The 22,138-nt window shown below is 44.9% G+C and overlaps 1 protein-coding gene across 1 annotated transcript in view; it reads left to right on the top strand.

Annotated features, from left to right (window-relative positions):
• The window catches only part of COL22A1 (collagen type XXII alpha 1 chain), a 900,581-nt gene that overhangs the window by 585,925 nt on the left and 292,518 nt on the right, over positions 1-22,138 (top strand). The window contains exons 24-25 of the mRNA XM_069220797.1: positions 1,296-1,349; positions 20,032-20,085. Of these exons, the coding sequence (XP_069076898.1) occupies positions 1,296-1,349; positions 20,032-20,085 (108 nt within the window). The remainder of the gene's footprint in view (positions 1-1,295; positions 1,350-20,031; positions 20,086-22,138) is intronic.

Here is a 22,138-nt window from a genome sequence, read left to right as displayed (position 1 = left end):
GTGTTGCTAGAGTAGTGAACTATAGCTATTATCGGGGTTCAATGGACCCCACAGGGCTGTGGGTCTCAGTACCACTACACCTGCTGCACCAGTGGTAGCTATGCTGCTGAACAGTATGGCTAAAAGACATTGGCAAAGCTAATGCTTGTTTTTATGGCTGGCCATGCAACACGTAGGGATGGAAGGTGTTTTGGGGTGTGGGAGGGGGCAGTAGGACAACGGAGCTTGTGGAAATGCAGACTGAAGAATGGGTAGACAATGGAAAATATTTTGTTACTGGCCCTGGGTATCCTATGTTTGCACGCAGTCTATAAAAAGTATTAATGCTTGAAGGTAAACGAGTAGGTTGAGCATAATATTTTTTTGGGCTTAGTACTTTGATCTCTTTTCTCAAACCAAGTGGGTAGTAAATTAGTTTGCCAGGCACAGCGTTCCTTTAATCTTGTGGAAATTGTTCTGGTATGGTACATTTCACAGCCATTTATCATTTATGACCCTCAGCCCCTGAACAGTTGGTTGGTCTTGGGAGCAGTCAGCCACATATCTTTATCTACCAAGTGGGCCATGTCAAATGTTGAACTTCCTGATAGTTCTTGCTTTGTAGTATAGAGCACTACATTTGCTGAGATATTGGCGTCTATGACACTCTGACCCTGTCATATTGCTTTTTTGATTTATTATGGAAGGAGTGCTGATCAGTATGCAACAAGAAGGGAGGGACTTGGACAACAGAAGGTGGTTGGGGGCATGGACGTCATTTAGGGGTCTCCAAGGGTCGCAGCTGCGACCCCTGGCTCGCCCCTTGCAACCCCTAGCACTGCATTTGCGACCCCTTGCCTCAGAGGGGGCAAATTCAGTGGCAGAAACACAGGGCCAGCTCGTCTTAACGGGCATCGGTTTGGGGCTGCAATCTCCTTTTTTGTCTATTTTTTTACAGTACTACAAGAGGCAGTCACAGCATAATATTTGTGACTAGTCTGGTTTCTTAAAATAGACAAGACAGGTACAGGAAGTAAAGAAACCAACCTTTGTACTAATGTGACACGATAAATGGCTAGAATCCCCAATATCACTCTATGCCTAGGCAAAATTTGCATTGTGCAGCAAAACAGAGCTATATGATAGGAAAATATGTTTGGGGAAAGTTGTAGTAGACCAGTTGGACTAAATGTCAATATCCCTATTACAGTAACCAGCAACTAGTAATAAGGTACCTTCTCTGCAGTCCCTTAATGAACAGCGTTTGTTACAGAGCTTTTTAGTGCCTCTGACAAAGTCTCTGCTTTCTTTCACAGGGTAAAAAGGGCGAACAAGGCCTGGCGGGAGTGGATGGGGAAACAGGATCACCGGTAAGTCAGTCATTTTTTGTAATGAAAAATATATATTTTTTCATTGTACAGTTTAAACCTGTAGACTTGGCTCACAAAGGTATTGGCAAATGTCATGAACCGTTCAATTAACAAATTATGCCTACTCATTTGAGTAAGTTACTACTTTCTGATACTTTAATAAACCTACATGTACTTTCCTGACGAATTGCAATATTTCCTAAACACATCTTTTGGTTTTAGATTGATGGGTGCACATCACCTCACTTTTCACCCCAATTATTGTCTGGTTCATTTCAGTGTGAGATAGATGTTCCCGAGCTCTTGCAACTCTAAAACCTCTATGAATGCCCTTTAGGTTTGTCTTTACAGCTGCTTTGGAGCAAGTTAAGAAAAAAATCAATCAACCCTTGGCTCTTGGCCATTGTCGAGAATGTTCACTCCAAAACCACTAGACACATGAAATCTCCAGACGACTACGGATACCCACTGTTGGACCTGGCCCTCTCTTCAAAGTCACCACCAAACGTTTTGCCTTCACTCTTGTTTTCTATTTTTTATTTGTTGGCATTAGGACTCTGTGCACTTTACCACTGCTAACATGATAAACTACTTGTGCTTTCTCCCTAAAACATGGAACAATTGGCCTATACCTGATTGGCACATTCAATTTACCTATAAGTCCCTAGTATATTGTACTACATGTACCCCGGGCCAGTAAATTAAATACTACTAGTGGACATACAGCACTAATTGTGCCATCCACTAACACAGCTTTTAAAAAATGTCTCAGGTTTGCCACTGCTGTCCGAAGTTATTTTTTAAACTACCATACTGTCAAGTCCCTCATGCAACATAGATGGGAAGCAGAATTGAATGCCCCTTCACCTTCAAAGAATGATCTGACATCCTCCCCAGAGCATGCATCTCTTCCTTTAGTGCAGCAGGCAAAAAGGAAATGCTCAACAAACGCACTACTAGGACTAACCCCCTGGCAAGGATAACGAAATGGAGACATGGAAGCAAAGAAGACTGCTGACTTAAGTGCAGGCACATAGGCCCCTTGGCACGCCTCCTGTGGCGCTGCCCTCAACTCAAAAGATACTGGAAGAACATTAACAAGATTGTTGACACAGATTTCCCCAACTGTCCTAGTTATAGCCTCCCAGGTCTCCCAAATGCTCTGACCTACCTGCTACAACACTCTTCTATCACCATGGCACTAAATGCAGCCAAACAGACCATCTCCTCCAAGTGGCGAACCAACTGCACGCCCGACCATAAAGACTGACTATAGTGACTCTGGGATACTAATGGAATAGAAAAGGTCACAGCCTCACTTGATAATAAGCTGTCACAATTTGATAAAATGTGGGATTCTTGCCTCCAATTTCGATCACAGGAGATTTGTGAGTTAACCTGCCTGAAATATCACTAAGGGGCATATTTATACTTGGTTTGGCCAAATTAGCATCATTTTTTTAACGTTAATTCAGCGCAACCCTAACTCAATTTTAACACTTTGGAGCTAGACACGTCTAGTGCCAACGTGTTGGACTTTTGCTTATGCAGGGTCATCCCCAGTCTTTTTGCCTCCTGCCTCCTATTTTTTTCTGACCTGTCGCTGTTGGCTTTTGAACTCTGAGCCCTTTCCCACTGCTAACCAGTGCTAAAGTGCATATGCTCTCCGTGTAAATTGTATGTAATTGGTTTATCCATGATTGGCCTATTTGATTTACTAGTAAGTCCCTAGTAAGGTGCACTAGAGGTGCCAGGGCCTGTAAATCAAATGCTACTAGTGGGCCTGCAGCACTGGTTGTGCCACCCACATAAGTAGCTCTGTAATCATGTCTCAGACCTGCCACTGCAGTGTCTGTGTGTGTATTTTTACACTGTAAATTCGACTTGGCAAGTGTACCCACTTGCCAGGCCTAAACCTTCCCTTTTCTTACATGTAAGGCACCCCTAAGGTAGGCCCTAGTTAGCCCCAAGGGCAGGGTGCAGTGTATGGATAAGGTAGGACATATAGTAATGTGGTTTATATGTCCTCACAGTGAAATACTGCCAATTTCGTTTTTCACTATTGCAAGGCCTGTCTCTCTCATAGGATAACACGGGGGCTACCTTTAAATATGATTAAAGTGTAGATTCCCCTAGAGAGTAGATGGACATGTGGAGTTTGGGGTCCCTGAACTCACAATTAAAAAATACATCTTTTAGTAAAGTTGATTTTAAGATTTTGCGTTTGAAAATGCCACTTTTAGAAAGGGAGCATTTTCTTGCTTAAACCATTCTGTGACTCTGCCTTGTTTGTGGATTCCCCGTCTGGGTCAGTTTGACAGTTGGGTTGTTTTTCACCTCGCACTAGACAGTGACACAAAGGGGGCTGGGGTGTAACCTGCATTTCCTGATTAGCCATCTCTGCTAGGAGGGAGGGGTGGAGTGGTCACTCTCATCTGAAAGGACTGTGCCTGCCTCTGACAATGCCGGCTCCAACCCCCTGCTGTGTGTCTGATGCCTTGCCTGGGCAAGGCAGGATTTCACAAGTAGGTGTGAGTCGCCTTTGAAGAAAGGTGACTTCAAAGACTAAAATGGGTATAAGAAGGGCACCCAAATCTACAGACTTTAGAAACACTTCTGGAATCAAGAGGAACCTCGGCCTGGAGAAGAGCTGTTAGCTGAGGAGGAAGTGCTGCCCTGCCTGTGACTGTGCTTTGTGGAGCTTTCCTGCAGTGCTGCTTCTGCCAGAGTAAGAGGGCAAAGACTGGACTTTGTGTGCCTTCCATCTTGAGAAGAAATCTCCAAGGGCTTGATCTAGAGCTTGCCTCCTGTTGTTTGAAGTCTCAGGGACAGCAAAGACTTCTCTCTGCCAGCACCTGGAGCCTCTGGAGAGACTCCTACTCTGCCCTGTGGTGCCCATCCAGTTCCTGGGACCCTGAAAGGAGAAGCTGGCAGCCTAAAGACAAGAAAATCCACTCACAGAGCGCCGTGCGGGGAAAAGATCGACGCGAATCCGATCGGCGGCTGAAAAACGACGCGCCGCCAGCTCCGCGGCTGAGAAACGACGCTCGCAGGAAACGCGACCGAAGAATCGACGCACGGAGCAGGAGAAACGACGCGCAGCATCGCTGACGGAGGCTGGGAGATCGCAACCTGCGCGGCTGGATCGTCAACTCATCGTGCGGCTGGATTTTTGACTCGAGTACCGCCGTGCGGAGTTATTTTCGACGCACGCCCGCCCGTGCGGGGTTATTTTTGACACACACCAGGTACATTTTCACTCTAGCAGCGCTAGTGTGTTTTTAAAACTACTTAAAGACTCTTTTTGATTTTTAATTAATAACTTGACTTGTGTATGGTGGGTTTTTGTCGTTTTGGTCTTGTTTTGTTTAGATAAATATTTCCAATTTTTCTAAACCTGTGTTGTGTCATTTTGTAGTGTTTTCATTGAGTTACTGTGTGTGTTGGTACAAATACTTTACGCCTAGCACTCTGAGGTTAAGCCTACTGCTCTGCCAAGCTACCAAGGGGGTAAGCAGGGGTTAGCTGAGGGTGATTCTCTTTTACCCTGACTAGAGTGAGGGTCTTTGCTTGAACAGGGGGTAACCTGACTGTCAACCAAGGACCCCATTTCTAACACAACGTTATGAAGTTAACATCATTTTCTGGATGTGGAAACCTACCTTGCGTCAATAAGATGCAAAGTAGGCGTTCCCATGCAGAAAACAATGTTATGGCCATTGCGCCATATTTATCCCCTTGTCCTAAAATCATGCACGGGGATGTGGGCCTGAAATAATGGCGCCAAGCTTGCTTAGCGCCATTATTTAACACCTGGGTATGGGCAGGCGTTAGGGGACCTGTGGGCCTATTTCATGGTCAGATACCATGGAAAGAGCCCACAGGTGCCCTTCCCAGCCCCATGGACACCCCAACCCACCCCCACCCACACCAGGAAGACACCTAAGGATGAGGGGACCCAATCCCAGGTATGTAGAGGTAAGTAGAGGTGAGTATTTTGTTTTATTTTTCATAGTGCCATAGGGGGGCCTAACTTGGGCCCCTCTACATGGCACTGGGCCCAATGGCCATGCCCAGGGGACAATTGTCCCCTGGGCATGGCCATTGGACTGAGGGGCATGACTCCTGTCTTTACTCAGACAAGAGTCCTATCCATCGGGATTGTGCGCCGAAATATGACGCTAATCAGGTTAGAGTCATTTTCTTGACTCTAACCTGACTAGTGTCATTCCTTGACGCACAACCTCCAGTTTTCCCTATGCCTCCCCCACCCGGTTAGCGTCAAATATTTTGACGCTAACCGGACCTTACTACCGGCTCACATCATCCCATAAATATGATGCCCGGCCGGCGTCTTAGGATGGCGCTAATGGCGGTATACTTTTTGACACTAAACTGCATTTACCATCGAAAAGTATAAATCGGGGCCTAAGTTCTTTAACCAGGAAGAGCCTGAACAGGACTTCAACGCCGGACAGAGTCTGTTGAAATCTGGACACCGGTTACAGCCATGCTTAGTGATATAAAACAATAAACAAACATGTCTTTTGCGTGGTGGAGATCAACCCTTCTCTAGTATAGACCCTCCCTCAGTTACCTTACAATCCACCCATTGCTGATACTAACTGCTCCATCCCTAGACCACTCTCTTCTCCAGTTGGCCCCCATGCCCCCATTTATGTACCTCACCGGCCTATGGACATACGTGCGATTATGTGTTAATGATCAAAATGAATAAATAAAAAGGTTTGAACCATAAAACCATGAAAAGTAGGACATGTATTTTTAGGTTTTCATGTCCTGGGGGTGAAAAACCTTTTAACTAGTCTTTCACTACTGTAAGGCCTACCTCTCCCATAGAATACTATTTTTGTCACCTCAGTACACTTAATAAGTGCTAATCTTCCATTGGCAACAGGTAGAAATGTCATGTCTAGACTCAAATTAGTTGTAATTTAAAATCCTTAATGGTAAAGTCAGATTTTAAGTCACAATTCTGAAAATGCCACTTTTAGGTTTGCACTTTCCTGTCCAACTGTTTCTGTGGCCTTCTATGAGTTTTCGACTGTCTGGGACTGCTAATGGCTCCACCATTAAGATGTGTGTTAGGCCCAGACAGTGACAATACCACCTGTATGTCACTGGGAGAGATCCAGCCTGCCAGGATGGCTGTTCTCTGCCAGCACACATGCTAAGGAAACTGACACTAGCCTCCAGAATTCTTGAAGTCTTGACAGGGGGAGGAAGGAACTTTCCAGAATGAGATGTGGGGAAAGCCTAGAATATTCCCCAACTTCAAAGGTTGGCACCAGGATAAATATTGGACCCTCAAAACAACTTTTCAGTGCACCCCTGGACATGCAGACATTACAGAGAGACTGCTGTGTTCCCCAGGGGATTGCACTACTGGTTGAGGCTTGCCTTGTTACCCAGAGGGCTGCCCTGCTGCTTGAGTCCTGTCTTGATCCCCAGAGGACTACCCTGCTGCTTAGGGCCTGCTCTTCTCTCTGTGAAGGAAGACTGACTTGTGTCTAACTTTAGCACACTAGAGTATTCCACTCTGGCTATTTGACAACAAGGGTCGATTGGCTGACCTCCTTTACTGAGCTGCAGAGATACAACAACCTCCAGAAGCCTCACTGCAACAGCCCAGCTGACCTGCTGCAACTGGACCTTCCTGGACCTGCAACTGGACCTTGCTGACCTCTGTTAGAGAAATTCCCTGATCCCCAAGAGGTGCCTTACCAGGTCTACAAGAAAAGGAGAAATTATGAGGTTCTGTATTCTTTGCACCAGACTTTGAGTAGTTAACGTTTTCAGTGGGGGTAACCTGATCCCTGTGTCTGGCTCACACTCTATCGTGGTTGGCCTGAACATGTGACTTTCCACCGGTCTACCACGACCAGATAACAGCGAGTGGCACTTTTAGGTGCAATACCTACCTAAAGCTTTGAAATTACATATCTGGTTTCACCAAATAGATGTTTGTTATGTTGGTCTCATTCTATTCATTAAAATACATCCTCTATTTCTAAATTAGTTTGGTATGTTTCTTGTATTGTGTTTTCACTTTATTACCATTTGTGTGCTGCATAAGTACTTTACCCTTTGCCTTTAAGTTAGGCTTGATTGCTTTGTGCCCATCTATTACAAGTTTAAGCGTAGGTTAATATGGTGACTTTTGTGGTTCATCGTGACAGGGATAGCAGTTGTTGCCTGAGTAGGGCTTTCATCCCCCTAAATCAATAACGTAATGTATTACACACACCCCTATTCAGAACCTCTTAGCTAAAAAAACAAATTCATTGGAAAGACTACTCTTCTGCTCTGTGTGATATTGCTTTGGAATTTTCATCAAGTTAAACCTCATACAACCATAACCGTAAACCATAACTAAATCGCTCTACTTGAAGTAAGACCTACTTAAAATGAAAAACCTTTGATCTTCTTGGAATCCCTTTGCATCTCCTGTGTCCCGTTCCATACATCCAGGGTTCACTCGTGCCTCCAAAGCAGGTCTCTTCTCTTGTTTACCACCTAGAAAGCAAGTCCTGTCTGAGTGTTCCCTCCTTTTTGGCACAGGCCCTTCAGTGATGCAAATTTTCTCATTCATTGATAAGAAACATGGCTCATGTTGCGCTCCAGCGTGCATACTAAAGAAAGTTCAGAAACACACACCTTAATCATGATCTAAGATGCACATCATTATTTGAATCACAAAACTCAAATTAAATGAAAATACTGTATTTGTCCTTTAGGGCCTGAGAAATAAGGAGCAAGAAAATATGTGAGCCTGAAATTACCCTGGTCACTTACAAAATTCTCCCCAACAAAGAGTAAGGAGAGGTATAAAGGAGCCAGTGAACATGCCCAGGAAAATACTTCTGTATTTATTCGACAGTAGAGGTTTCTTTTCACTGTCCCATCATACACCATTGAATAGTCCTTACCTCTAGCACCCCTAACTTAATTTAGTGAAATTCTTTAAAATGGTCTGAGATTTAAATGACATACACTGGAGTGATGTGATTTATGTAGGCTTGTGCAGTTTTTCCAAGTATGGAAGCCACAAATTGAATCCAACTTTCCATAGTGCTGTTTAGAACTTGGAAGAATATTTCCTCCTCGCTGTCCTTACTTCTAAAAGTCTTACCTACATTAGTACACTATGGGCCATTGATTCACCAAAGCACTGGGTTTGTGGCCAAGTATTTTTTTTTACAATACATCATGGGCCAGATGTAGGTAGCTAAAAAACTTCGAGTCGGAAATTGCGAGTCGTTGCGACTCGCAATTTCTGACTCGCAAAACGGTATCCAACAAGAAAAAGGAACTTCATTTTATGACTCGCAAATGAAGTCGCACCGCAGATTGCGAGTCCGCTGCTTGCGAGGTCGCTTTTTGCGACCTCGCTAAAAACGGACTCGCAAATTGCGAGTGGATGTCGCAAATTACGACTGTGCCGCAAATTGCATGCAGGTGCAGCATAACAGTTTGAAAAACACTTCCTGGCTCTTGCTGATGACATCACAGCCAGGAAGTTAACAAATACACCTGGGAGGAGGGAGGACCACACCCTTTTCTAACTGCTGAGCAACCACCTGGAGGAACAGCAGCAAGAATGGTAGACTCTGGCAGTGCAGACAGGAAGAGAAAACTGAAGTTTTCTGAAAAGGAACTAGAGATGCTGACAGAGCAATACTGCCAGCACCATAACCAGCTTTTCGGAAGGGCTGCCCTGGGTGTTCCAGACACGAAAAAAAAGAGGATCTGGAATGACATCCTGGAGAGGGTCAATGCCATAGAGAGGGTGGCAGAGCGCCTCAGGGAGATGCGGGGCACAGGAGGAGGCCCATCCACCATCCCACCACCCACACCTATGGAGGAACTGGTGGAACAGACCCTTGAGCCTGAGGCAGTGGCTGGAATTGCAGTGCTGGACACGTCAGCGCTAGGGACATCAACAAGTGAGTACCATGAAACATGCATGTACACCCATAACTGCCATACCCCCACCCACCCAGTACACAGCAGTATGCACAACCAAACTAGCTCTATTCCAGACTTGCAACCACCAGAATGGTGCATTATGGGCAATGTAGTTCAGTAGTCAGCTGATAGGCAACAGTTTATTAGGAGGCATACAACAGATGTTAGATACTGACATAGGGGGTCATTCTGACCCTGGCGGTAAAATCCGCCAGGGCCAACGACCGCGGGAGCACCGCCAACAGGCTGGCGGTGCTTCCATGGGCATTCTGACCGCGGCGGTACAGCCGCGGTCAGAAACGGAAAACCGGCGGTGTACCGCCGGTTTCCCGCTGCCCTGGGGAATCCTCCATGGTGGCGCAGCTTGCTGCGCCGCCATGGGGATTCCGACCCCCATACCGCCATCCTGTTCCTGGCGGTTTTGGCCGCCAGGAACAGAATGGCGGTATGGGGTGTCGTGGGGCCCCTGGGGGCCCCTGCAGTGCCCATGCCAATGGCATGGGCACTGCAGGGGCCCCCGTAACAGGGCCCCACCAAGATTTTCAGTGTCTGCCATGCAGACACTGAAAATCGCGACGGGTGCAACTGCACCCGTCGCACCCCTTCCACTCCGCCGGCTCCATTCGGAGCCGGCATCCTCATGGAAGGGTGTTTCCCGCTGGGCTGGCGGGCGGCCTTCTGGCGGTCGCCCGCCAGCCCAGCGGGAAACCCAGAATTCCCTCGGCGGTCTTTTGACCGCGCAGCGGTATTCTGGCGGTTCCAGCCAGGCAGGCGGCTTCCGCCGCCGGGCGGGGTCAGAATGACCCCCATAGTGTGTTCCCTATGTCCGATAGGTCCCACCAGCCAGTCCGTCCAGGGTTCAGAGAGCAGCCAACAGGCAGCAAAGGAGTCTGAAGCAGCCACTACAGGGCCCAGCACCACACAACCACAGTCCCCTCCAGCTGCACCAATGGACATTGTGGATATCGACACAGCACCTGGTCCCAGCCACAGTGTCATACAGCACGACCCTGAACCTCCATCGCGTCACAGACGCAGACTCCATGTTCCAGCAGTGTCCCAGCAGGATGTAGGTGACGCATCTATGTCCGCAGCGGAGGCAGTACTCATAGCTGGTCAGCGCCTGCAAACAAGGCAGATGAGAGTCATATCTGGGGCAATGCGATGGATGGAGCATAATTTCACCACTGGGCTGGCACAGGTGAACACACAGTTCACACGACTGAACGATAATGTTGGTGACCTTGCACTCTCCATACGTCAACTGGTCACAGAATTAGTGTCTGAGAGACAGAGTGCAAGGCACCATGAGCGGCAACTGGTACACAGACTGGACCGCATGGCTGCATCCATCGTCCGCCTGGCAGTCAACACCACAGTGCTGTCACGCCGTACTGTTAGTTTGCAGGTGGACTTGGGCCACTTTGCAGGGGATGTGGCTCGGGGACTGGGTCGCATCAGCCACGCTGTGGACATGATGGAGGCTAGACAGGTGGCTAGGGGCACGGCAGAGACACCTCAGGATAGTGAGGAGGGGCCCACCGTCAGCAGCGCATCTGCCACGGACACACGTGTCTTGAGGAGTGGCAGTGCACGTCAGGGGTATGCTGACACACCAAGCACTAGCCATGCTGGGCGTCCCAGGCGGAGGTGATGAGCCCATGCACTGCAGGACACTTGAGGCACATGAAGTGAATGTGTCCTCATTGCAGGTGGACATTTACAGCCCCTTCGCAAAAGTTCAGTTTATCATTACTTTGGTTCACTTAATAAAAGTTCTTGTTTGTTCCACTTCACAACTGGGCTCTTTGTGTGTGACATCAGTGTGTGTGGTGACAGTTAGCACGTACCTTCCAAAGTATTGGTTTGCAATGTGGTCCCGTCTCTGTCTGCCTTGATTTGCAATGCTTCTATCCCCATGATGGCGATGTGGTAGCTCTTGCTCGTCATCCTCCGAATCTGGGTCTTCAGGGGTGAGATGTAGCCCACGTCTGGTGGCAATGTTGTGCAGTATAGCGCATGCGCCAACTATCTTGAATGCTGTTATTGGGGCATACTGGAGTGCACCTCCACTTCTGTGGAGGCATCGGAATCTTGCCTTTAACAGTCCAAAGGTCCTCTCTATGACATTTCTGGTCCTCCTATGTGCACTGTTATATCGCCTCTCATTCTCATTGCTGGGTGTTAGGTACGGGGTAAGTATCCATGGTCGTAGCGCATATGCCCTGTCACCTGTTTGGCATAAATGGACAATGTTAGCAGGGCATGGATGGTTTCTACAGTGACCTGTGTGTATGGCTTCAGGGTGTATTCAGCAATACCTAAGAGATATCCGTCTCCAAACTCCCCACGTTCTAGGCGTTGGTGTATCCCACTGTGCCTGAAAATGTAAGAGTCATGTGTACTCCCTGGAAATTTGGCTACCATGTCTGTGATGACATAATGGGCGTCACATACCACCTGGATGTTCAGTGAGTGGGTACACTTCCGGTTGCGGAACGGATATTCCAGATTTGCAGGAGGGCATATTTGTATATGTGTCCTGTCTACACACCCTATCACATGAGGAAAGTTGGCAATCCTGTAGAATTCCAACTTGGTGCTGTTGATTTCTGCCTCATTCCTGGGTAGGTATATGTATCTGGACATGTGTGTGAGTATGGCATCTAAGAAACATCTGAAGAACCGTGAGAGTGCACTTTGGGATACCCCACCTGCCACGGCAATGACCCCCTGATAGCTACCCGAGGCCAAGAGGTGCAGTGAGCATAGCACTTGCACATGTGTGGGGATGGCGCTGCTGCGCACAGTCTGGCGTTGCGGATTGAGTAGGTCAATTAATTCTAATATTGCTGCACTGCTGAGTCTGTATTTATCATATATCTCCTCCTTTGTTTGTTGGAAAAGTGTCTGCCTGGTTCTGTATATCCTCCCCTGTCTCTGGCTCCTCCTCTGCTGTGCGGCGTGGGCTATCCTCCTCATTGCTATCACATATATCTCTGCCATCTTGAGTAACCCAGATGCCTTCTGGGTCTCCTTTTATACTTTGGTTCTGGTTACCACCTGCTCTGAGTTAGTGGTAAATTGGGTGTGCAAAATGGACTTTTTGCGACTAGTCGCAATTTGCGAGTGCCTTTTTCATATGGGTCGCGACTCGCAAATTGCGTCTCCCTATTTGCGAGTCGCACAATGGGGTCGCTAAATTTGCAAGTCAGTAATGGCTCGCGTCACAATTTGCGATTCGGAAATGTTTTTTTTGCATCACATTTCCGATTTTGCTCGCATATTTTTGCTACATCTGGCCCTATATCCCTCTTGCAAACCGTTACAAACAGGAGGAGAATGTGAAAGGAGCGCCCCCCTTTGGTGTGGAAGTTGAAATATAAAGTTCCAAAGGTTTGTGCCTGCAATTGTGATCACACACCATTGATCAAATACCACAACCTCAAATGAGGCAGTATCAGATCCGCAAAGGGAGAGCTGTCTCTATGGACAGTGCTTAAGTGCATGCTCCCTTCAGTGTTTATCAGATTGGAAGCATCTTTTAAGAGAAGCACCTGTTCTTTGAATAGATATAGGCCGAGTCTTACAAGAGAGAGAGCGTATGCCAAGCTGATGGGCGGTTGTTCGTTCACTGCCCCAATTAGCAGCCACTAACAGTCGCTCAGAGCTTATGCCCTGCTTAGTTCGGCAGGTCATTTCACACCCTCCCTCCATGAATAGACATTTTACGACAAGACCTATTAGTACATATGTTGTCTCACAAAATGACAGGCTGATGAAAAAGTGGCGGTGCACAATTTGCACCAACTATTTGCAGCCAGCCTGTACGTACATCAGGCCCTGTGTTCAATAAATCCAAGTACCTCGTATTATTTCCATATGGCATGACATATGTATGGCTTGGTAGGATGTTCTTTCTTGCAAAAGTGCAAGCTTAGCTGTGGGCCGAGGTAGGTAACTATAATTATGCTAGCAAACAGCTCCACAACACCTCTAAGACAGAAATTACAAAATAAAGAGAACTCCGACTTAAGTCAGGGTTTAAGTGAGACATATATGAGTTGCATCTCAGCTACAGCCATGCAGTCAAAAAGCACCTTTTGTGTGCCCAGCTGTTATGCATCTAATGTTGTGTTTAAAAATGCAGTATTTCCCATGGGACCAGGCAGTGGCGTAGCGTGGGGGGTGCAGGGGGGGCCGGCCGCTCCGGGCGCAACATCTTGGAAGAGACTAAATCCACAGGTTAGGGGGCGCAAATTACTTGCCTTGTCCCGGGTTAGGGGGCGCAAATTACTTGCCTTGCCCCGGGTGCTGACAACCCACGCTACGCCACTGGGACCAGGGCTGAACCAGTTATTCAGCCCGAGCCAGGCTCGAGCCGTGCCTGGTTTGCTCACCTCTGTAACTTTTATTCTCACATTTCACTGGAATTGTCTGTCATTTGCTAGTGAACTGTGAAATGCCACAAGTAGTGAAACATTTGCCATTTTGATAGAAATCCAGTTGTCTACAAATAATTTGCCCAGATATCTAAGCACATTCACCTTTAAAGCAGAAAACAGTTTATGGCCCCCAATTTTTTATTAAAAAAAGAACAGATGGACGGAATACTGAACAATATCAAACATTCACCACCAGTCAGAGATCTAGAACTAAATGCATTGCTTTTCTGCCCACCACGCCACCCCAGTTTGGTCACGGCCATATGCAAATCAGTCTTGATCACTGTGCCTAGCTTGAATCAAGTGGCACAGTGAGCCCCGGGCCTACACCTGGGTCCTGTGCCCCGTGCCACAGGGAGCAGGGTCAAGGCTGGTTTGTATATGGTTGGGCCCAAAGTGGAATGGCATGGGAGCAAAAAAAAAATGGATTTAGCCAAGATTTTTGTGTGAGGGTGGGCAGGGGGGAATGCTTGATTTGTTCGGCATTCTATCCATCATCTTTTCTTTTAGCATTTTTCCCTCTGAGTGGGAAGGGTATGGCCAGACGTGACTCCCGTGCTCACTATACCACCGAGTTCAAGCTAGCCTGGCTGATGAGGAGCGATACCATGAAACCGGTCCCAGGATGCTTGTTTCTGGTCCAGGGAGCATCTGGCCTGGAAGTTTGAGGAAGATTGTTGGGGAGCAGCGTCAAAACTGATTTGCATATGGCTGGGTCCAAACTGGGGTGGCATGGTGAGCAAATTAATGATGGATTTAACCCAGATCTGTGATTGCGGGTGAGTGTTTGACGTGTTCAGCATTCTGTCTATCAGCTGTTCTTTTTGCACTCAATTTTCAATACATTGCTTATTGTCAATCAATCCCTGTAGCTCCACCCACTGATCATTTGCCCCATCCATTAACCTCGCTCACTCCTCGCCTGTCTTCCTTGTTGCACCCCTCTTCCAGGTGCAGTTCCATTGTAATAAATTCTGATAACTAATATTTTAAATTATTGCTGGCAGGAAGACTCGTTCAATGCTCACCACTTAAGGAAGTAGTAATCTGCAGATCTCAGTTTCAAATCTCTGACAGCTGGACTCACTCAGCCTTTCATCCTTCCTAGATCGATAAACTGATTACCATTACATTGGGTAATAGTAATACATGTGAGTTTCAGTGTTTAGAAGTTTTTTTTGTGACGCGCTTTAAAAGAGATGGTATTATGTGTGAAATACCAGTGAGGCCTGATGTTAAATAATAATAATTGGTTAACAAAGGAAAATAAATTAGGATCGAATGCACAATGGACATGTTTTCATTGTTTACTTCAGAACAAATTCCTTTGCTTTCATTGATACAAAAGAAAGCTGTGAAGCCGAGTCTGAATGATAGAGGTGCAATTTGAGATCTAGGGTTGGTATACATTCTTAATGGAAAAGCTCAGTCATTCATAATCCGGTTATTGCGATTGCTGACGATTGAGTGCCCTCTAGTGTTCACATGATGCATTTAAATCAGTTTAGCTTTTATGCAGTTCCAGGCTGTGGGCAAAAGGTACACTGACTACACCAGCTGCGTGTTTTACAACATGAGCCCTCTTTTTCAATGGCACACAGTGCTGTGGTGAGTGGGGGGAGGCACTTCGCCTCTGTTTCAAATATCCGACCAAATTGCCATTCGCTCATGCTATTTATATGGGTGCCTTTCGAAATGAGAGATTCTGTGATGGTTTGTATAGGGGCCTATGAAGCAAGTAAAATGAAGCAATAACTTTCAACCCGATGCATGTTGTAGTTGTGTTATTTTTCATTTGTTACACGGTTTACACATAATTATTTTAAAAATATACACAACTTAATTAATAGTTGCAACAATGCAATATTCACCAACTATGTAGCATGAAAGCATTTTCAGTTTAAAATATATGAAAAGTCCACAGCAGCATAAATCAAAATTAATTTATTATGATGATGCAAAGGTCCCCATCAGTTAAATACAAAGTGTATACATCATGAAGTGCGATAGTGGTTTGTCATATATAATAAAGCTCAGTGCAGTGATAGACAGTGTGTGCCAGGGAAGGTGTGAACTTTTTACAGAGTCTACGCAACGTCACCTATTCATAAATTTCCTTACAGGAATCCACCGGTATTAACATACCTGGAACAAATTACACAAGTGCCTTTTTAGCATCTGGAGCAAACACAGTGAACGCGTGAATCAAATGTACATATGGATGTTCTAACCCACCAACATCCACCTCATCTCTTAGACGTGTAGAATTGTACCTTGAAAGGAATCACAAGTCCCGGCACACTGTACAAATAAAATGTATTGTTTCATCAACATCAGACAGCAGAACGACGCAATGTACAACAAAGTGCTTGGGCCGGAATATATGTACAAAGATTAAGATCCACGCAACCTGCTGAATTTCATATGGATGCTGCTAATTCCACAGAAGATGGCCTTTTTTAGGGTCGAGCGCGCAAGCGCTCTGGCCTGTTGTAATCTCTCTGTGGGCTTTTAACCACGCCCACCGCACGCCCATCAGTTTGGTTTGTTCGTTGGCTTGCCTTTAAAAAATCACTTGATTTATTTGTGAAAGGCATGCATATGGCGCACCTTTTCTGGTGTTTAGCCCTCCTCGAGCGCACCGTCCAACTCATGAAAACAAATGAAGCTCCATGTTTTCAGTATGGTTTCTGGACTACTTTTTATTTTTATTTCCTACATAGCGCGATGTCGCTGCACATTTGCCGATACGTTTGACTGCGAGTGAACTTCTGTTTCATTTTGTTTGCTCTTTCACGCTCATGGCGTGGTGCTTTAAATCATCTTGCTTATATTACTTTTCATTTATTTTAATTTTATGTGGCAATAAATGTCTGATTAGGACTTTACAACACTAATAGCTTTAAGTCGAGCAAATGCAAGACCCATTGCAATGCAAATGCTTGTTTATCATGTTCCTCCTCCCAAGGAAGTCAGTAATAGAACTGAGTGGGACCATGTGTATTAGCTGATCATCTCTATCCCTCTATCCTTCTCCTCTTGGGACCCACTTCCCTAGCTGCAGACCTCAGCAGCTGTGATTGCCAGTCTGCCATAACGCACAGGGCAACAGCTTGCCACAGGGATACAATATCTGATATATGACACTCTGATAATGTTTATTCCAGTGCTAAAGTTGTAAATAAAAAAAGTGCTGGTGCCCAAAGCTCTCATCTGAAATACGCAACTGCTGCAATTAAATGTGCGAGCACGGAATACTGCGGCAGCGTAGTCCTAAAGCCATCTCGGGCCTCTTTAGTCCTTTGACGGCCACTTCCTGCTCCTTCAACTCACTCCTGCAGCTTTCTGTTTCTCCCTTTTTAACGCTTTTTTGTTTTTCTCTTCCTTTCTCTTTCCCATATAAGTCTTTTGCTCACAGTAAATGCTTGAGGCAGAAAAATAAGTGCCGGCCCTAAAAAATAAGTGGCAGTGTCCCGCACCAGAGACCACCGCCTCAAATTAAGCACTGATTTATTCCCCTTTTGGTGAGGAGGGATGTTAGTACATTGAAGACAAAGGCGGCTGAGAGGTTGTCCTGGCAGTATTACCCAATCAATAATAGCATGGGTACTTCAGTGTATTCAGCACATTCAAATTGAGTTTAAGCTCATTCTCAAAATAATGATGCTAAAGTTACGTGCAGCATCACCACTAGATCAAAGAGAGAGAAAAATAATGTGACAAATTACTAATAAAGTCCATTGATGTTGCCTCGTTCTTTTACCTCACTTGGCAGACCTGGCTTTTATGGCATCCAGCATGGGGTGCGTTCTACTGTGGAAGTCAACATAAAGGACACCACTCCTCTTATTTTACAACCAATGATTCTGGTCTGATGTAGATGAAGATTTACAGGTCTAATTCATCAATTACATTCTGACTAATGTATTTCTGGACACTGGATTGCAGGGGTTTCTGACTTTTTAATATATTTTTTAAAGTTTGCGACCCTTTGTACCACTTCTCATGTTTTTTTTATCTCCCCAACCGCTACCCATCCTTACCTTCATTATTTTTGGGCCTCTGCTTCTAATCTCTGAAATGGTACTAATTAAGTACAAAATCTGGTACAAAATTAGGAAACTGTAAACCTAGGTCAGAGACTGCTACAAATCAGTCTTTTAGCCAATGCATTTTTCCTATTTATTTTTTATACAATTTTTTATGAATATAATGCTCATGATTTTAACTACATATTTAGGGAAATACCACACAGTTTCCCCAGATATTTAGTTTTTATGACACTAAGGGCCAGTTTTACTAAGTGCTCATGCAGCACAGTGCAGCAGCCACAAATGCTGTGCTGCATGAGGAGATAGCAAGCAGGAGAGCACAATGTTTACAGAGTTATGGTACTCTCTTCCCTTCTCCTTAGTGCTGACGCACAATCAGACAGCCATTCATCATTGCCACACCTTTGCACCATAGTGCAAGGGTGTCTGCGTGAGTCTAGCATAGGTTTAGTACTGGAGGGGTACCTTTCCAGTACAAAATACTATGCTGAGACTAACTTTAAAATGTTTCCCACTTCGTATGTGTGCTGTACTGTGCAAAGTCTGAAAAGATAAATAAATGCATTTGTCTGAGATATCACCTATTTCAAATTGGCACTTTTTTGTGATGTAAAACCCTGTCTACTTTTTTTAGTAAGTAGGGTTTTACATCAAAAGCCTTTGGTGGTTGCATGGGAACACCCTTGCACCACCCATGGAACGCCTGCTTGGTGCTCAGAAATGCAGACCAGCGTGATAGCTGCTTTGCATTACTTTCATGTGATTTTCCAGCACAAAACAAGTTTTGCACTGGAAAGTAAATTGGGGAAAATATTTTGTGTCAATTTGCATCACTTTTATGGCAGAAAATCTTAGTAAATATACCCCCTCCTGTACTGGTGCATTTTGCCTCTGGACATTGGGTTGCTACTAAAACCAATCAGTGAATCTGATCTGTTCCTTTATGATTGTAATACACTTCTATTTACAATTAGCATTCTGGCTTTTAAATAATGTCGTAGTAATATGTAAAAAGAGAACCAAGGGCATAAAAACAGAAGCTGAGCCAGCTGCATGTCTAAGTTCATGTAACTGACATCTTTAAAGGCCTACATTTAACATTAGCTAAGTCACAAATAAGTAGATCATCGGAGCTCACAGGACCACTGAATCTTGTGGTTCATACTGCCAGAGACTTAGAAGATAACTGGGCCTGAAAGGAGCCTAAAGAAGATTCAACCTACTGCGGTCTGCCTTGGCGAGGCCTGTGTTGTACCCTTGGCCTAAGTTTGGTAAGTGCTTCCGAAAGGGTTAACACTGTCTGTATCCCACCCAAGTGCTACAGAAGTTTGCCAGACATGGTATTTAGTTCCTGCTCCCATTGACTTACTTTGCCTTTTGTTTTACCATTGTTTCCTATTCATATCTGCTGATCCACGTGCTAGTTTGTGTTCTTTTGGTCTTTTTATTCTTTACATTTTTCTTCAGTTCATCGAATTTGTTTGGCAAGTTTAATAATTGATTTCAAGACTTTAATGTTTTTTTAGTGCTGTTTTCATACTTTAATCGTATTTCTCTGAGCAGAATGCCTTATTGTTATCCATAGGTACCAGGGGTAAGCCTGAGATTTCTCATTGAAACTGCATTTACCTAAATTTCCCTGAGATCTTGGTCTTTGAGGGAATACATATCTTGCTCCCCTCAAGTGAATATGCCAGGATCTCAAACACTTCGTTTTTAATATACCAGAGCAGAGATTCAGTACTGGATACTGTACATGTTTCACTATGAAAAAGCATCAACACATTGTTGATGTCAATATTTTGACCAATTCTGTGTTCCTTGCATTGGATTTTCATGAGCTAGTGAAAATGATGCTAGTAAATTGCTTGTGGTAATGATGTGCGTCTGGCCCATTGTAGCGTAAGTTTGAGTTTTACGCACAATATGAAAAGAAATGCTCTGCATGTGAATCACTATAATTATTGAGCAAGTGTACCTTTCAAACCATTCCCATCCCTCTGGATCTTTGTCAATCACTTACCTGTTCATTAGCCAGACAATACTCTTATTATAATAACGTAAAACTGATAATCGAATTAGCATTAAATGACTTTGCTGTGTTTACTCATGCGAATTACTTTTCTTCCATCTTGTGGAGAGAAGGAGGCAGGAGAAGTGTAGACTCCAGTGAATAACATATTCAATTCCTTGCAGGGCTTGCCTGGACCAGCAGGTGTTGCCGGCCCCCCTGGACCCACAGGACCACCAGTAAGAACACATTATTGTCTTATATAAAGATGTAATAAGATAAACTAGGCACGAAAACTTTGGGTTCATTTCATTTGCTGAATAGTCATGACCAAAGACTCATACCAATTTAATATGAATTACATATATAATTGTTAAAAAAAAGTATTTTACGACTTTCTGCCAATAATTACTCTGCAAGGATCAGGGACTACATGATCGATGCGCATATCAACCCCGTCTTGCTCCCTGATGCTTACTAGTCTGTGAGAAGTTCCAAAGTTCTGCTTGTGAGCACTAAAATCGTGTAAAATACAGCAAAAAATAAGACTTTAAGAGGGGGAATGCTCTTGAAAAAGGGATTTTGTTGGAAAAGATGAAATATCGCAATGTTGACAGACAAAAAAAGGGTAACACTTCCACTTCCCAGACTCTTTGTAAATACTCCACCTGGCATGCCGCAAAGTAAGTAGCATGATAAACAACTACCGTCAGTATTGCATTTCTGAGAGTTTTGATGACGCAAGCAATACTGGTCATCTTCTAAATGTTTTTATGTATGATGAACAGCAGTATGCTACAAATATATATGTGACCTACCTATTTATGTAGTATTGAAAACACACCATCTATGTGCATGTCATATCATTTATATGATGAAATATTCAGTACTAACACATTCAATCTTTGTTGGTCATCATATATCACATGTGACCTACATTGGGCCATTTCACAAAGATTTCACTGTGACTTGCATTCCCCCTGAATTCCATAGGTGAGCCTACAAGTTGCACCTACTCATGTTATAGTCTTTGCAAGTCAGAACCTTTCCTCTTCCATTCTCCTTTGTGAATTTGTGTGCATTTGTTGACTAAATCACACCCCATCTCTATTTCCCATCATAGGAACTATAGGATGCGCAGATTCATTGAACAATTGTGTTAATATTTTATATACTGGGAAACAATAAAACAATGGAACATTTGAACACTCCTCCGAGGTCATCATGTTCTTGAACTATCTTGTTAAGGTCATGTGGCTTACCTAAAATGAACTCAAATGCACAATTTTGGCAACCATTAAAACAGTGTTCTTCAAAGACGTCTTTTATCATCCAAGCTCAGTCCCTGAATGAAAAAGATGCACATTCATTGTTTCTCAAGTTTAACAGTTGACGAGCTGTGTGGGTGAAGTAAGCGTTCAATAGAGTTCAGTCTTAAGTGTAGCAGGTTTTTGGTGTTCTCTTCCGAGACACCTGTTCCGTCGCTATAGTTTCTCTCCTTAGAAGGAATTACATAGTTCAGACAAAATAGCATACTATGATGCGTGGTTTGCATTTTATATGCCAGAAACTCTGACTATTTTTCACATAATTCGTAAAATGTATGTGAACGACAAAACCCTCGGCCAGACCGCACTCTTGGGACTTCGGCGCTTAACTCTGTGGTGGTGATGATGAGCAGTCACTGGCTTTCAGGGGGTTACTGTGAGGGTTCAGCGGCCTTAGACCTGAACAGACACCCAGCAACATGAGAATATGACTGACCGACCCAGGGTTCCTCTTAGCGAAAACGGAAATTACTTCAGTAATCAGTAAGATGGAATGATACATATATGTTATCACGAAAAGTGTCAAGTACCCTATGTGGGGGTGCAGGGTAATATATCTGGGAAGGCTGGCACCTCCTAACTCCATCACCCCTTCTGCTCCTTTCATATGTTACAGTCTCTCAGGTTTAGAAAACAGTGCAGGTGCAGAGCTCCTCCTCTTTAGGAAGTGGCCACTCTAGGGGTGTCCAAGCATTCAGTCTCTCACCCATTCTCTGGGCTGCGGCCGACCTTGGGTCACCGTCCCACTCTGTCCGTGTTCCCTGGAGATCTGATGGCTGCACTCGAGTCTCACGCTTGCCCTGCTCAGAATGGGAAGGAGCAGGGCACGTGACTGCATCCTGAAGGGGGCCGTGGCCTCTCTTCAGATGGGAGCCCACTCCAGGGTTTCATCGCGTCGGCAGGATGCGGGCCCCAAGGTTTGGTCTACTCCTTCCAGACCCATGATTTCTGGTGATGGTCTCTG

This window comes from Pleurodeles waltl, chromosome 2_2 (genome assembly GCF_031143425.1).
Source record: "Pleurodeles waltl isolate 20211129_DDA chromosome 2_2, aPleWal1.hap1.20221129, whole genome shotgun sequence".
Taxonomy (NCBI): Eukaryota; Metazoa; Chordata; class Amphibia; order Caudata; family Salamandridae; genus Pleurodeles; species Pleurodeles waltl.
The sequence above is the reverse complement of the archived record's forward strand: the minus strand, read 5'-3'. Positions and strand labels throughout refer to the sequence as shown.